This window comes from Neoarius graeffei, chromosome 25, assembly GCF_027579695.1.
Source record: "Neoarius graeffei isolate fNeoGra1 chromosome 25, fNeoGra1.pri, whole genome shotgun sequence".
In the NCBI taxonomy this organism is placed as follows: domain Eukaryota; kingdom Metazoa; phylum Chordata; class Actinopteri; order Siluriformes; family Ariidae; genus Neoarius; species Neoarius graeffei.
This window is the reverse complement of record NC_083593.1, coordinates 8371833-8390086: the sequence shown is the minus strand read 5'-3', so window position 1 is coordinate 8390086 and position 18254 is coordinate 8371833. Positions and strand designations below refer to the sequence as shown.

Genomic DNA, 18254 nt, shown 5'->3' with positions numbered 1-18254 from the left:
ACCAGTGAAGCAGAGGACAATTCGCTCTTAGTCACCGATTCTCTTTTGAGTTGCACATTGCATGGCACACGTACTGCTGGTACAGCAACAATCGTGGGCCGAGCGTAACCATGAGCATCTGGCTCGAGTAATACCACAGAGGTTCCCTCTCATTGCTTTTGAATTGCAGCACTGAAGAAACAGATCTCTATAGACCAGCGTCGCTGGCAATCCTACATTGTAAACTTCATTAAAAAACAAACAAACAAATAAACAAAAAAACCCCGCTTTGCTATTATGATAATAGGCGTGTACGACTCACAAAAGCCCGTCTGGCGTCTTTCACGGGGCAGAAAAACGGCACTTTATGTTGATCAAATCATGCCTACTATAAACTTGCTGCCATAAAGCCATGACAACCAGTGAGCAAGGACTTTGTTGCAGATCAGAGAGAAAAAAAGATTGTTGGGGCATTTCAATCTGTCATAGCAACCTGCTTTGCCAAGGTGAACGCAAAAAGAATGCAAACTAAACAACAGTTCTATCCATGGCAGGTTCCTTCATTGACAGTGGACCAAAACGTAGTATTGGGGAAGGACTTGTGAGAGAAAAAAAAATAAATAAACATACTGCACTGATGCGAAAGGAGAGGATTGTGCGACTGCGAACCAATTCATCACCCTTTGCAAAGAGGTTCAGACACAAGTGTATAGAAGTAATGCCAGCTTAATGTGGCAGCTAAAATTTCTCTGACTGCTCTGATCTGTCGAATGAATAAAAATGTACCTGATGTGATTTAGCATGAGCAGACTCTTTAAAACATTTTTCTTTCTTTTAGTTCTTTTTTTCTCTGAGGGAGAAAGCAGTATGAAGCCCATCTGGAACCTTGAGGAGGAACGTGAGTTCTGTGGTTCAGAGTGCTCAATTTAAAACCCTCATTAGTGTTCATCAGCTATAATGGCCACTGTAAATAGAAATGCTCTGCTTCTAATGTTGGAGACAAACGAGTGAACAAATTAATGATTTTTTTTTTGAGCAGAACTCAAATCCATTACACATTATTTCGTATGACATTGACAAATTTGGGGCCTTATTAGAGTGTTAATTTTAAGTGGCAGCCTTTATTATTGATAGCGGAGGTTCTCTTGTTACTAATTGTCTATTTCACTCGCAGTTTACTGTCAGCAAATATGTTTGTGATTTATAGAGATAATTCATCCCTGCGTTTAACAGTGAATGGATGGTAATTATTATGATTAACTATTGTATAACTACAGTATGCTAGCAAAGATTGAACTGCATGAACTGCAAATCAATTGCACGTGCAAGTGGGTGTATTCAAAATTCATATTGCATTCGGGTTAAAGAATTACTTATACTCACCATACGCTTGAGTACGAGTACCAGAATGCCTGCAGATGTTCCTATTAAAGTGGCCAGTAAGTGTATGCTATAACAGCTATAAACAGGCATGTAACGATTCACCCAATCCATGATACTGGGTTCACAATTCAATTTTCCAACAATATTTAAAAAAAATAACTGAAGAAAATTTTAACAAAAAAGCAACATGCATTTTCCTATTCTTCATCACCTCAAATATTACTTTTGTTAAAAAAAAAACCCCTTCGGTTTCATTTTCTTAATAACCAGCAATAATTATCTGCACACATTTGTAAAGGTTGAAATAAAATATAATAGACTATTTACCAAAACATTCCTTTTATTCAAAATAAAAAAGGTAACAAAATAAATAGGGCTTTTTTTTAAAAATAAACTTTTATGAACATTTATACGACCTCCATTTGCTTCTCTTTCCTTTGCTTCAGCTTTCGGCTGAAAAAAGAGAGCTCTGATTTCTTGCTAAGTTTATTTGTACAGTCAATCGCACAACATCTCTTTCCCATTTTTTGTGTGTTTTTGCTGCATTAGAGCTGTGTTACTTCCACCTAAGGTGAAGTCATGCACATTCCCACTATTGTGCGTTATTGTGCCTTCTGTTTTCTAAACATCACAGTTACACCTACACTGTAAAAAATTTTACGGGCGGGTGTTGATTGAACATAGATTTTACATATCATTTGACTCAGAAATGTCATTTTCACTTACAACCAACTAAACCAGGTCGGCCTAATACACTTTCTCTCATTGTGATATCATGTTGAGCTATCAAGAATTTTAACATCCAAATATCAAAGATATCCTTGTTGATAGAACTAGCTGCAACCTGTAGCAACGCTGCATGTTGGTATCCTTGTTGGTAGAACCAATGACGCATATATACACGTGCTGTATGGGGTTTCCTTACCTCTGCGCAGGGGCAAATCACATCAAGGAGGAACGTGCTTGTTCTGAAGAACTTCGCCTTGTTTGCAAAATTTCAAATCATAGTGTGTAGTCCATATATTAACACTGACGCTCAGCTGTGAAGGTTAACTTCATTTGAATACTCAGGTAAAGGTTTAAGTTGGTTTTTTTTTAGTTTTTTGTCGTAAAATTGAATTTTGAAATTGACACAGCAGTCACAGTTAGTTTATTTTGTCAAGTGCAAGTAGCTGATGGAGCCTGAGCACTTGTTTGTGATGCAGCCTGAGCCCCTTTTTTATTGTGGTATAAATGCCAGTTTACTCCAGAACACCTGTGAAAGACTCATTCAACAAATGCTGCATTAGAGCTGTGTTACTTCCACCTAAGGTGAAGTCATGCACATTAAGGACATTTATTGTGGTATAAATGTCAGTTTACTCCAGAACACTTGTGAAAGACTCATTCAACAAATGTGTTCAAAATTTCAAATTATAGTCTGTAATCCAACTTGACTTTAATGTTCAGGTAAATTTCAACAAAGGTCTTTAGTTCTTCATTCTAAAATTGAAATGTGAGATTGACATGTAGCAATCTGTCTGGAAGTGGATCACTTTTTTCCTGCACATTGCAGAATTCTTTTTCATTTGCAAGAGACACAGTCTTACAAATAAAAGTGTTTTCCTTTGACAATTATTTGTGTCTTTTTTGCACCAGTGATTTATTGTATGTTTTAAGGTACAGGTAACTTGAAAAAACATCATATGAAATGTAGAAATACATGTTATTATAGCAAACATTTATTTGTTATTATAAGAAGAGTAACCTAATTTGGGTAACAGCAAAAATACGTTGGTTGAAATCAAATGTAAACTCAAATTTTCTAGGCAACATGATGCAAGAGAATTTTGAGTTGAGATGGTCAGCAACAAATAGTACGTTGGCTGAACTCAAATTTAAACTCAGAAATCCTTGTTAGGTCAACAGCAATTGAGACAGGTTGAGTAAACTCAAATTTTCTAGGCAACGTGATGCAAGAGAATTTTGAGTTGAGATGGTCAACAACAAATAGTACGTTGGCTGAACTCAAATTTAAACTCAGAAATCCTTGTTGACTTAACAAGGATCTTTGTTGACTTAAGAAGGATTTTCGTGTTTAAATTTGAGTTCAACCAACTTACCTTTTGTTGTTGACCATCTCAACACAAAATTCTCTTGCATCATGTTGCCTAGAAAATTTAAGTTGAGATGGTCACCTTTTTTTTTACAGTGTAGGAAAAACTGAGAGATTACGCAGTCTGATAATAATCGTGATTCATTTTTTAAAAATTGTACTGGTTTGAATCATCATAAATTTGTATCGTGATTTATCATCGCATGACAGGCTTGTAGTACTCAAGTCCGACTCATGCCCTAATTTTAAGGACTCGTGACTTGACTTGGACTTCAGCACTGATGACTCGTACTTGGACTCGGACTCGTGCATTAACTGCATTCAGACTCGTAAATTGGAGACGAGGACTCGGGTTTTTTCTTTATTTTTTGTAACATGCCATAATAATTTGGCATAAGATATTTATATCTACATTAATTTTTATACTAATTTCATGCAAGAAAATGCACATTCGCCTGTTCATACGTCATGTTTAGGAACAAACTAACGTTAATGGCATTAAAATGCCTGGAGAGAACGCCCCTAGGATGCTCTACATCTCTAAGTCCCAGCAAGAACACTTAGATCTTCAAATGCTGTTCTTTTAAAGCCAGGCTTGCAGTACTCAAGTCCAACTTGTGCCCTCATTTTAAGGACTCGTGACTTGACTTGGACTTGAGCACTGATGACTCAGCACGATATATAGTTACATTCCTAGCGATAAACGCAGCCATTGTTATGTTACAGAGAAACTATAATATAAGAATGTCCTCTGTCTTGAAGACTTTTGTAATGGAAACAGATACTGGAGAAAACTTCACCATATCAACGTTTTAAAGTTTTTTTCTTTAAAAATCTGTTTATTATTCGTAGATTATTGTAGTGTCCGTCATACAAGTCTCTGTGAACGAGTGCTACAGAAACATATTAGTTTAATATACTAATAAGTGCAATACTATAAACCTGGGGGCGGCACGGTGGTGTAGTGGTTAGCGCTGTCGCCTCACAGCAAGAAGGTCCTGGGTTCGAGCCCCAGGGCCGGCGAGGGCCTTTCTGTGTGGAGTTTGCATGTTCTCCCCATGTCCGCGTGGGTTTCCTCTGGGTGCTCCGGTTTCCCCCACAGTCCAAAGACATGCAGGTTAGGTTAACTGGTGACTCTAAATTGACCGTAGGTGTGAATGTGAGTGTGAATGGTTGTCTGTGTCTATGTGTCAGCCCTGTGATGACCTGGCGACTTGTCCAGGGTGTACCCCGCCTTTCGCCCGTAGTCAGCTGGGATAGGCTCCAGCTTGCCTGCGACCCTGTAGAAGGATAAAGTGGCTAGAGATAATGAGATGAGATGAGACTATAAACCTGGGATTTGAATATAGAGCTGCTGTTATAGAAAAACAATCAACATCTTCTGAGCAATCAGGTTCGAGAATCCAACAGAAACGCCGTTTGTGCATAAACCATCGCAGAATATTTTTACCGAACCGATATTATATCTATGTGTATTTGTACTGGTGAATAAGTAGCTGTGTGATTTGCAAAAATAAATCTAAGGCACGTTTTCTTTAAAATGATGAAGTACCTGTTGTTCGTTGGAGGTAGTGCAGATAATGGGACATGAGAGCCACAGGTGGAATGCTGAACCTGACCAGGAGTCACTTGGCTGGACTGGTTGAGGGAGAACACATCTAGCAAACAGACAAAACACGCTCAAAGTCCCCAGTGCATATTTAAAAACGTCTCACTCAATGCAAACAGAAGTGTTGTACCTGTGTACATGTCAGCAGGAAGACAAGGAGATTGGCTCTCGATCAGCTCCAAAGGTGACAAGCTGTGCTGCAGAGGCTGGATCGTTAAACACTCAGAAAGTCCATCCTGGTAGATCTCGGTGCTGGCTCTCAGCTGTTATATAGAAAAGACAATCTAATTATACCTATACTGTACTTCTTAATGAGTTTATGTAAGCAGGATGATACATTTTCCAAAGGAGTTTATTTGAAGATAAACTGTTAATAATGATGGCCTTAGATCTAATTCTTTCTATAACAAATGACGGCGCTGAGCTGTAGGAGTTCAAGATCTACTACAGATCTACTCCCAGTGCCTGGATTGGAAATGGAAATGGTGTTATACAATGTTCTTATTAGGTTAGAATTTCCAGGAAACATTTCAGATCATAGAGGCTTTAGAGATTTAAACCAGGTAGGAGAAATGTAGGCGTTCTACTGTATATCTATGTGAAACTATACATGTGGTGGTCTGAGAAAATCCACTGGAAGCCTTTGTGGCTTAATTCTGCCAAAAAAGTGGTTTTGATTTTTCTGCCTATATCCTAATTTGACATTTCAACCAGTCTAGGCTGTCTTCCTGCAAAAAAATGTTGCGTAAGAAGCCATTTTAACAAACCTGGTGGTACAAACAAGTCAGTCAACCTCAAATCTTAGATAAGTGTGATGTCAGGTTGTCGGACAGCTATGCATCTTTTGTGAAAAGGATGTAAGCCTAAGTAATTCAGGTTGTAATCAGATACAGGCTGTCAAAACGTCCGCCACAGTCAGAATGCCATGCCATCCTGAAATGCAATTTTCTCACTTTGCATGTTAAACAGACATTAAAATGATAGAGCATGGTCTACATGTTTTAGAGATACATATTTCATTATTTCATTTCAAAAAATCCTGTTAAAAAAAAAAAAACTACAGTGGTGCTTGAAAGTTTGTGAACCCTTTAGAATTTTCTATATTTCTGCATAAATATGACCTAAAACATCATCAGATGTTCACACAAGTCCTAAAAGGAGATAAAGAGAACCCAGTTAAACAAATGAGACAAAAATATTATACTTGGTCATTTATTTATTGAAGAAAATGATCCAATATTACATATCTGTGAGTGGCAAAAGTATGTGAACCTTTGCTTTCAGTATCTGGTGTGACCCCCTTGTGCAGCAATAACTGCAACTAAACGTTTGCGGTAACTGTTGATCAGTCCTGCACACCGGCTTGGAGGAATTTTAGCCCGTTCCTCCGTACAGAACAGCTTCAACTCTGGGATGTTGGTGGGTTTCCTCACATGAACTGCTCGCTTCAGGTCCTTCCACAACATTTCGATTGGATTAAGGTCAGGACTTTGACTTGGCCATTCCAAAACATTAACTTTATTCTTCTTTAACCATTCTTTGGTAGAACGACTTGTGTGCTTAGGGTCGTTGTCTTGCTGCATGACCCACCTTCTCTTGAGATTCAGTTCATGGACAGATGTCCTGACATTTTCCTTTAGAATTCGCTGGTATAATTCAGAATTCATTGTTCCATCAATGATGGCAAGCCGTCCTGGCCCAGATGCAGCAAAACAGGCCCAAGCCATGATACTACCACCACCATGTTTCACAGATGGGATAAGGTTCTTATGCTGGAATGCAGTGTTTTCCTTTCTCCAGACATAACGCTTCTCATTTAAACCAAAAAGTTCTATTTTGGTCTCATCTGTCCACAAAACATTTTTCCAATAGCCTTCTGGCTTGTCCATGTGATCTTTAGCAAACTGCAGATGAGCAGCAATGTTCTTTTTGGAGAGCAGTGGCTTTCTCCTTGCAACCCTGCTATGCACACCATTGTTGTTCAGTGTTCTCCTGATGGTGGACTCATGAACATTAATATTAGCCAATGTGAGAGAGGCCTTCAGTTGCTTAGAAGTTACCCTGGGGTCCTTTGTGACCTCGCCGACTATTACGTGCCTTGCTCTTGGAGTGATCTTTGTTGGTCGACCACTCCTGGGGAGGATAACAATGATCTTGAATTTCCTCCATTTGTACACAATCTGTCTGACTGTGGATTGGTGGAGTCCAAACTCTTTCGAGATGGTTTTTAACCTTTTCCATCCTGATGAGCATCAACAACGCTTTTTCTGAGGTCCTCAGAAATCTCCTTTGTTCGTGCCATGATACACTTCCACAAACATGTGCTGTGAAGATCAGACTTTGATAGATCCCTGTTCTTTAAATAAAACAGGGTGCCCACTCACACCTGATTGTCATCCCATTGATTGAAAACACCTGACTCTAATTTCACTTTCAAATTAACTGCTAATCCTAGAGGTTCACATACTTTTGCCACTCACATATGTAATATTGGATCATTTCCTTAATAAAAAAAAATGACCAAGTATAATATTTTTGTCTCATTTGTTTAACTGGGTTCTCTTTATCTACTTTTAGGACTTGTGTGAAAATCTGATGATGTTTTAGGTCATATTTATGCAGAAATATAGAAAATTCTGAAGGGTTCACAAACTTTCAAGCACCACTGTATATATAGCAGAAAATGTCCAAATTTCATCATGTTAAGGCTGTCAAATGATTTTCCCCCAGCCATAAATATTGCTTATTTTCGATAGTACCATCATTTTAATGGTAGCTATTCCACCAACAAGAGAAAGCAGGAGGTTCATTTTTAGCCTTAAAATTCTTAAGATCCCTCCCTGAATATTTATTTAAAAAATTAAAGATAATAATTTAAATTGCGGGGTGGCACAGTGGTGTAGTGGTTAGCGCTGCCGCCTCACAGCAAGAAGGTCCGGGTTCGAGCCCCGTGGCCGGCGAGGGCCTTTCTGTGTGGAGTTTGCATGTTCTCCCCGTGTCCGCGTGGGTTTCCTCCGGGTGCTCCGGTTTCCCCCACAGTCCAAAGACATGCAGGTTAGGTTAACTGGTGACTCTAAATTGACCGTAGGTGTGGATGTGAGTGTGAATGGTTGTCTGTGTCTATGTGTCAGCCCTGAGATGACCTGGCGACTTGTCCAGGGTGTATCCCGCCTTTCGCCCGTAGTCAGCTGGGATAGGCTCCAGCTTGCCTGCGACCCTGTAGAACAGGATAAAACGGCTAGAGATAATGAGATGAGATGAGAATTTAAATTGCTTATATAAATAACTAGAAGGGCAATTGGTAGGGTGTATAACTCCAACATGCCACATATTATCAACTTCACAATAAAATTAATTGAACCTAGGGTAATACTAAAGCTGTACACCAAATTTCATCCAAATCCCTTCACTACTTTTTGAGTTATGTTGAGAACACGTAAAAGAAATCCTGGATCCACATACGTATCTGGAGCCTGGATCCGCATACATATCCGGATTTGCATCAAAATCTAAGCAATGGTTCCTTGGCCCATGTCTCACCTTTCCACCAAATTTAATCCAAATCCCTTCATTACTTTTTGAGTTATGTTGAGAAAAGGCAAAAAAAAAAAAATCCTGGATCCACACACATACATATCCGGAATTGCATCAAAATCTAATCAATTGTTCCTTGGCCCATCATGTCTCACCTTTCCACCAAATTTCATCCAAATCCATTTGTTACTTTTTGAGTCACGTTGGGAACAAAGAAACAAACGGAGTCAAAAACACAACCTCCCGCAACAAAGTTGTCGGAGGTAATAACATTATGTAAACTGTTTCCGTTCAACACTGAGAGAGCAACATGAACTCATGGGAAGTTCATACAAATATTCACTTTCAGATGACGTCACGCAAATTAGGCCGTAAGACAAAGTATGACCGCTAACCCCGTCCCTAATCCTAAACCTTTGTAATTTTTTTTTTTATCCAGCTTGACTGGTGTGAATCTTTACAAATGATACAAAGGTGTTATCCCATTCTTTTTTCCAGTAAAATTTAAAGATCATTGAGTTTCAAGATGGAAACCAGATATGGGAAGGTTGGATAGATTTCATCTTGAGGAGATGAACTTGTTTGTTTTTGTTAATATCATCACTTTGATGATAGACCTCATTCAGTGACCTTTGAAAAGTTTAATGTTGTTGATTCTTTTTATTACCAACTGGAACTCATGGGAAATTTGTACCAATCTGGATAAGCGAAGTAAGGTAGTATTTTGTGCGATTACGCTACATGCACGGTAAGCTGTAATGAAAGATACAATACTAGCCCCACCTCTAACCCTAGCTATAAGGAAAGGTACAATTTAGTACCCTTTTTTCTGGGTGTATCTTAATTTTAATGGTAGATATCTCGTCAATAAGAGAAAAGTCAGCATGATCCGATGTTGGAGATCTTCCTTGACATCAAGGATCTTCAGTCTTATCCAGAGACAGCTAGCATGGTGGTACAATTTCATTCCAGTAGTAACCATGTCTCTTCTCCATTTCCACTTATTTACTTAACTGATCTTGGTCTTCAAAAGCGTATTACTGTGCTATGATTTCTGTTTGGTTGGAATGGAATGGAAATCCATATCAGCTCTTTGCAGGTAATAGTGAGGATGCTTGGTTTACAGCCTTAAGCAATAAATAGAAGGATCAAAGATATATTAATGTGCAGATATGTAGTGTAGTGGGAGCTTTGGGGAATAGATAATGTTTGGCTTGCTTGAAGCCTGATGCTTTTCTCTGTACAAGTGAGCATTGTTTTGATCCTGAGGAACAACTGAGGATGCTGGACTTTAATTCTTAATAAGACTGATTTTAAGACTTAAAGTGATAAACCGCATGAATTCATCAGTCCTATGCTAGATATTATCTGTTTGACATGAGTATAAATTAAAAACAGTTTGACATTTGGCATAGCATACATACAAGAATTAACACAGGCTATTTCAAGCACATCGCTGACATTATCCGCAGAAAACATATGCTACAGAAGAAAAAAATTTTTTTTTAAAAATCTCGTTTTCTCTTCCAGTCCAAAAACAGCATACCCTAAGTAGCTGTATCTATGGTGATGCCATTTGTTTTTCCTTTCTGTGATAATGAGCACAGCTCCTACATGAGTTCGAAGTCTGCCCTTGCAAACAATTGTTATGCATCATAAGCATATAATGGCATATGAAAAGAAAAGCATGCAGACAGAAAATATGAAAAAAAAACCAACCCTCCACATTACCTAAAGACTTATTATTTAGCATTGACCGACATGCTTATGACAGATTTAATTTGTGTTGAAGAATTCTGTCCAGACTGATATCCAAGTGTAGCATCACTGGTGAGATGTTTTCTCACCTAGTGCCTTTTCTCACCTTCTTCCTGGCCTGCTGCTCTTTGATGGAGTGTGATTTGACATGCTTTCGCAAAGAGCTGGGATCGGTGTAGCGTTTTTGGCAGCCTTGAACCTGACACGCGTAAGGTTTCTGAAACACACAGGTAACAAACAAACAGGAGCTGTAATTCAGGAGTGTACCTGCACCACCTTTGGGCATTTGAAGGTGCTCAATTCTGTATTTCAAGTGCAGACTCACCATGTCAACATGCGTGCGCTGGTGCTTGGCACGGTCGCTGGAGTTGCTGAAGGCTTTCTGACAGCCGGGATGCTGACACGTGTATGGTTTCTCTCCTGTGTGGCTCCGTAGGTGGATTTTGAGGTTCTCTAGGCGCGAGAACGCCTTCTGACAGCCTTCAAACTGGCGAGCAAGAGAACAGAGAGAGAGAGAGAGAGAGAGAGAGATCATTAGAAATATTCAAGTCAAATAGTTTCTTGGACACTTGACCTGAGGACCCAGCAGTGTTGTCGCCACATGCTTCAACCAGGAGGGGTCAGCATTTTACTGTTCAAATCAATTAATTGTCTTCCTGTGGCTCTCCTTGCTTAATTCATTACCCAGTTCCCACAGATCCACCTCTCTGACATTGATATTAAGTCATTTACTAGTCCTTTTTTTTTGCTGCATAAAAAATCACTGTTTATCATTAATACAAGTGAATGATTGGTCATTAGTGACCAAGATTTGAGTTCTCCTTTTTCCTCATAAGAAAAAAATCCCCCAGTATTAGCTCTATTTTGCAGTGAGCTCACCCTTAAGGTATGCAAAGCCTCTGCTCTTTGTCCTCTCCATGGTCAAGTCTGGAATGTCTATTAACTTGGCTGAGAGTGCATAAAAACAACTGAGAACTGATGACCTTGTTTAGATTCGCAACGGAAACCGAACTGGCTATTATTACATCACATCTACTTATGTGCACTGGTAAATTAAGATGGCCGAGATTCTTTCTCACACGTCCATCGCTTCCTTGGACTTTGATCTCCTTTTCAAATATTCTCGATTTCCTGATTTCAAAGGGCAAGAATGCTGGCTACATAGAAAGAATTACTCTGGAGTATGAGAGTACACTGCAGAACAAAACAAATGGCTGTGATCAGGGTTGAAATGAGAAAATTCAAATGATGGCATTAAATCCTTAATCCCCTTGGTGTGGACACAAATAACCTTGTCCTGATTGATACAATTTAGTTGATGTAACTGGGTTAGAAACCACAGTTTGATGTTTGGAGTTAATTCGGAAGGCTTTAAACCATGATTAGATTGGAAACCGCCGATCCCATGTGGCAACACTGAGTTCTACGTTGCCAAATAGACGTTCTGAGATATCCACAGCAATATCTTCGGGAAATCTCAAATAATGCTTAAAAAAAAAAGAAGTATTGATAATGACAACAATACAATGTGATATGATATGATTCGTCAGGAGGTTGCCATTTTATTAAACTGAAGGGAAACCTTCCACATTGCATTGCGCTTTTTTTCAAGTCTACAGATTTTAAAGCAAAAATGGCAGATGCGTTTAAAGCCAATTTAAAGCAAAGGGGGAAAAAAACAACCAACAATATAAATGGCCTTAGTAAGGTGTTGGGCCTCCACAAGTTGTCAGCTTCAATGGCGTCAGTTCTACAATTCTCTGAAGCTGTACAGAAGCAATAAACACTGTAATTCCAAAAGATTTTCCCTCAGTTGGTGCTTTGATGATGGTAATGGAAAGCGCTGCCTAACAAGTCGCTCCAGAATGTCCCATATGTGTTCAACTCGGTTGACATCTAGGGACTCTGAAGGCTGTCGCATCTCAGCAAACCACTCAGTGAACCCTGCTGATGTGCCTGGATGTGGGCGGAGTCGTCTCGGAAGAGGTTATCTTTATCAATGTTTCATCATAGGATAAAGGAGATTACTTGGAAGAACTTTGTATTGCTTTGGCGTCACACTTCTCTCAAAGGGGACGAATGGACCCCAAAATAACAATCAACGTGTCATCCATTGTATCTTTCTGGAGAAATTACCAATTTTTGTCGAACCTCCTCCAATTGTGGGCCAACTGGGCACATATAATTACCATTCCCCGACTCAATTATTAACCGTCATTTTCACGGAACTGTATCTGAACTCAAAAGGACAATCCCTTTTTCCTCATCTCATCTCATTATCTCTAGCCGCTTTATCCTTCTACAGGGTCGCAGGCAAGCTGGAGCCTATCCCAGCTGACTACGGGCGAAAGGCGGGGTACACCCTGGACAAGTCGCCAGGTCATCACAGGGCTGACACATAGACACAGACAACCATTCACACTCACGGTCAATTTAGAGTCACCAGTTAACCTAACCTGCATGTCTTTGGACTGTGGGGGAAACCGGAGCACCCGGAGGAAACCCACGCGGACAACATGCAAACTCCACACAGAAAGGCCCTCGCCGGCCCCGGGGCTCGAACCCAGGACCTTCTTGTTGTGAGGCGACAGCGCTAACCACTACACCACCGTGCCGCCTCCCTTTTTCCTGTTGTCCATAATTGTTGTTTTTTCCCCTCCAAATCAAATAGAGCTGTGCAATAATTTTAGGAGTAACATTTGTGGTGTTGACATTTAATGACAACTTGGTAGCTTGTGTGCATGTAAGTTAAAGTGGGTACGACTACAGCTTACCATTTTAAAAAAAATCTTGGCCGTTCCATTGTGGTTTCGCTTAGATTGGCCTCTCATTACACGTTGTTTTTTGAGAAGCCGAGTGTCTTGGACGGGGATTAAACACTTAGTCATCAAAAGAGCCAAGGGAAGGGAAGGGAAGGGTATTTCACAGTCCCTTTTTACAAATGGAGAGTTATTTTTCAAAGCACCAATGAAAGAAAATCCCACAACAATTATGTCTAAGGTCTACTTCTAAATAACAACAGCAAACAACTAATTGCATCGACTGTGTGACACCGAATGACTAAAATGTTTAAAAAAAGGAACACTCGAGGAACGTGTATTAAAGACAAGCACAAAGTTCTCTCAGTCCCCTTTCTTATTTCTTCCAAACACCCCTCAAAAGGCTTTGGGGATAGAAATAATAGCACTGACATTTTAAATCACCATTTACACTGTAGGCTGCCCTACAAAATCTTGCCTAAGTGGAACACAAAGTGGGAGAAAATGACTAAAATCAGTCAGCATTCAGCTCAGTGCTAAGACCAAGAACAGATGCAACATCAAACAGGTGCACTCAGAGTACCCTTTCAGGTTTATTTAATAAAGCTCTGGACCGTGTTGGCTCCTCTGAGAGACTGAAGGTCTGAAAAGACAGCAGCGTGTCTCCTCAAAGCTGCAGTCAGTCAGAAAACTATGGCAGCCCGCCATACGCTACCACACAATGCCAGTGCCATCCCAGTGCCAGCCGTCAGCCTGGTAACATCTCTCCCTCTCCTCCTTTTCTACCTTAACAACAGCATTTTTCTTGTTTTTTTTTAATCGCCATGGAGTTCTTTGGACATTTTCTTTGGACGTTGTCGTAAATAATAAGGTAATTGTAAAGCTGTTACTGGGTTGTTGATGAATTTACTACAACACTGGATATACTTCAAATCATAGCTTTACACTCTAGTGAGTTATCGTTTCTATAATAACAACTAATTCCCAGGAACTCATATATAACGGACCCTTTGCAAATCTAAGGCTAAAAGCAAATGGATGAAAAAAAGGTTTGTTATGAACAAAGAAACACATCATGGTGAAGCTTTCTGCATTTTGGAACAGGCAGTAAGTTTTCCACCACGAGAACAACTTCACATTCTTGACGAGCTGTATTTGTTTTGTCAACTTCAAGACAGGCGGCACGGTGGTGTAGTGGTTAGCGCTGTCGCCTCACAGCAAGAAGGTCCGGGTTCGAGCCCCGTGGCCGGCGAGGGCCTTTCTGTGCGGAGTTTGCATGTTGTCCGCGTGGGTTTCCTCCGGGTGCTCCGGTTTCCCCCACAGTCCAAAGACATGCAGGTTAGGTTAACTGGTGACTCTAAATTGAGCGTAGGTGTGAATGTGAGTGTGAATGGTTGTCTGTGTCTATGTGTCAGCCCTGTGATGACCTGGCGACTTGTCCAGGGTGTACCCCGCCTTTCGCCCGTAGTCAGCTGGGATAGGCTCCAGCTTGCCTGCGACCCTGTAGAACAGGATAAAGCGGCTAGAGATAATGAGACGAGAACTTCAAGACAGAAATAAAGGCTGGTTACATGATAAGAGGAGCTACCTTAATAACATTGCATGTAACTACCGGTATAATTATTCTATCCACAGTCACCAGATATGAGCAATCGCGTGCTCTGATTGGCTACTCTCATATACCGTAAGTAGAGAAAAACAAAATGGCAGAGCGTGCTGCTGAACCAACGGAGGACGAAATAAAAACTCTACTCAAAAACAAAACCCCCCCAAAATACAAAAAAAAAAAACCCAACAAAACATGGAATGAAAGTGTTTGATGATAAGAACGTATCTTTTTTTTTAATTTTTCAAGAATTATCATCGCATTTTTCACAAATTGCTCCTGTCATTTTGCAGTTTGTTTACATTTTTAAGCTTTAAGATTTGTTGAATTTTTTTTAAACTGGTTCAAAAGCTCAAAGAAGTTTGAAAATTACAGAACTGAATTGTCCAAGGAAGAATTAAATAAATGTCTAAAGCTATTCTATACCTCGGCACGACAGCAAGACGGCACTTTCTACAAAAAAACTCCACTAAAGTCAATTTGTGCAGCCGTCGATAGGTTTTTAAGAAGTCCGCCTCAGCGGAAATTATTTTGTCGGACGTTTTGTATGAAGTTTTTATTTATCAAATGTGCAAAAAATAAAAATAAAAATGCTCTGTTTTACAAAGTCCAGTGAATGTGGATAGAATAAAACAATTATTCCACGAAATCTTGTCGTACACGGCTTATAGCCGACTCGGCACTACGCGCCTCATCGGCAATCAGCTCATGTACGACTCGATTTCGTGGAATAACTGTTAAATAGTTCGAATGTATAATGTGTTGCTTGTTAATAAAGAAAAAACATTTGTAGAATGTCTAACTCTCTGGGACATGCTGCTACGGGAAAATAATAAACAGGAACTGACCCTCAGGTCAGACCGCATCACATCACACCGCCACTGATTATTTTCCTATAACAGCATGCTCGTGTTTTATTCCTGACTATTACATTAAGCTCAATTATCCAGAAGTGAACTGTCTTGAATTGGTCTTAAAGTGCCATTCCACCATTGGATGTATTCTTTGGCATAAAATACAATATATTTTATGACAACATGACTAGACAGAGAAATCTTTTAGCTTCAAAATGATATATCAAACATAAATTTTTGACAACAAGTATATTAATTTTGCGACCAAAGTCACCTACCCTTTTAATTTCCACGCGGTAGTGAAACGTGATGTCATCGGCAGGTTCCCCTTCTTGTGTACCACGTGTCGGTCTATTTTTAGACCAGGAAACCCCCAAAGTGAGAGAGTCATTTCTCCTCGTATATGGGGGCCAAAAAAATTGCGAAAAATTTTGAGTTAATCTTTCAGTTAGCTAGATTTATTGGTATTAGCTAGATTTATTGGTATTATTTTTATCGCGTTCTATCCGCCATTGCTGATAATATGTGCCACGTCACACGTCACGTGGTACACAAGAAGGGGAACCTGCCGATGACATCACGCGCGGAAATTAAAAGGGTAGGTGATTTTGGTCGCAAAATTAATATACTTGTCGTTGTCAAAAAATTATGTTTGATATATCATTTTGAAGCTAAAAGATTTCTCTGTCTAGTCATGTTGTCATAAAATATATTGTATTTTATGCCAAAGAATACATCCAATGGTGGAATGGCACTTTAAAATTGGCAGTAAGAACGCTGTCTCATTTACATTTGGTGTAATTTGGTGTATTCACATGAACATCAAGGCAAATCGTTACAGAGAAAAAGGACAGCGTTGCCTGTAAATGCCAGTCACCTTCCCGCCAAAAAACTGTTTAAAGCCGCCAAAAGTTTCAATAGGTCACATGATGATCATCAGCGTATTCAGTACTTCATACAGGGCTTGAATTTCAAGTGTCTCACAATGGAGCATTTGACTGCTTTACAACAAATCTTTTAAAGTTTGAAATCTTGAGAAAAGCAAGACCTCTTTCTTTCTCATGAATGGGGAAGAAATAGGACTAACGGCAGCTGCTGAAGGTGACTCAAGACAGCTAAAAATCCACAAGATGCTCAGTATAAGAGTTCCCAGAAGAGACAAACAACTTAACAGCAATCTGTAAAGATCCTTGCTTTCTGCTATTTCTGGTGGACAGGCCAGAGTTTCTCTCTGCTACTATGGTAACTCTGAACACGAATACCTGCTCTTCGGGTACAAAACTCCAGCTGTCAATTCTTCACCGCGGTCTATTGTCTGCTGCACTATAATTTCATAAAGGCTACAAGGAACAAATATAATAACTAATATGATATTTCTGCTGTGAAGGGAATGTATAATTTAACAACTTGAAATACCAGAAAGAAAAGAAAAACTTTCTTGTAGCTGTGATACCAAAGCCAAAGACAAACTTCATTACATCTAGACAGGAGAACGTGCTGGGTAGTAAACGCTTAAGTATTTGAAATAATCGGAAATTACGTCCATAAGAAAAACGGTTCAAAACATTGTCAGGTATAGCGACTGAGAACAAGTTGAAACATGCTTAGCCTACCTCCCTACGATTGTGTAGTGTAATATGATCTGTTTGATTCTGATCCTAAAGCTCATATATCTGTCTGGCCTTTCCTGTATGGTTTGTTTGTCACTCAGGCTTCAGAAAATGGATTTACTATTCAGCACAGTGCCAACATTTTAGAAAGACGTTGTCCATCAAACAAAGCTGCACTTTGCCTGTTTCTGCAGATTGCATAAATTCTCTTCGGTTCATGTGTTAGGTTATGCAGTTTTATAAGGAAATGGACTGGTAGGTTGTTCCAGGCATCTTCTACAGACTTGTAAACAGCTTGTAAACACTTCCAGAAGTCACGGAATTACGGGTGCTTTGGAAGTCAGTTAAAATACAGCTACTATGAATTGCATCTCCTACATACTCTCTTAATGGAGCCCATTAGAAGGAAAAAGAACGGAGACCAAAAGGTGCAATCGTACTGGTTGACTGAAGCTGGGATTACACCATACAGCCTGATTTTGCTGTCGTCGACTTTATGAATCCTACATTATGGCCGTGAGTTGAGATTGGTGGTCTTAGAACATGCTCATTGGTGGCCAGTTTCGTCTCAGTGCCACCAAAAACAGACAACGATAAAATTCTGGCAGTGTCAGAAATTTCTGGTAAATCTCACAGGACAGCTACGAATACAGTAGTGGCATTGACGGAACATAAACGAAATATGCTAATGGACAGAAAAAATGTTACTACATCAACCCTTTGAAGAATGTTTTTGCTTATGCAAGCCAGTTTTCCTTATCGCAAGTCTATCGTTAGATGTATCATCATCGTATTGAGGAACACGTTAACATGCGGGTGGCACGGTGGTGTAGTGGTTAGCACTGTCGCCTCATAGCAAGAAGGTTCTGGGTTCGAGCCCAGTGGCCGACGAGGGCCTTTCTGTGTGGAGTTTGCATGCTCTCCTTGTGTCTGCATGAGTTTCCCCTGGGTGCTCCGGTTTTCCTCCACAGGCCAAAGACATGCAGGTTAGGTTAATTGGTGGCTCTAAATTGGCCATAGGTGCGAGTGTGAATGGTTGTTTGTCTCTATGTCTTGGCCCTGTGATA

At 39.8% G+C, this 18254-nt stretch overlaps 1 protein-coding gene across 1 annotated transcript in view; it reads right to left on the bottom strand.

Annotated features, from left to right (window-relative positions):
- The window catches only part of glis3 (GLIS family zinc finger 3), a 32566-nt gene that overhangs the window by 8704 nt on the left and 5608 nt on the right, over positions 1-18254 (bottom strand). Inside the window, exons 4-7 of the mRNA XM_060909665.1 lie at positions 10684-10845; positions 10465-10575; positions 5197-5329; positions 5010-5115 (exon numbers count right to left, since the gene is read on the bottom strand). Coding sequence (XP_060765648.1) covers positions 5010-5115; positions 5197-5329; positions 10465-10575; positions 10684-10845 — 512 coding nt within the window. The remainder of the gene's footprint in view (positions 1-5009; positions 5116-5196; positions 5330-10464; positions 10576-10683; positions 10846-18254) is intronic.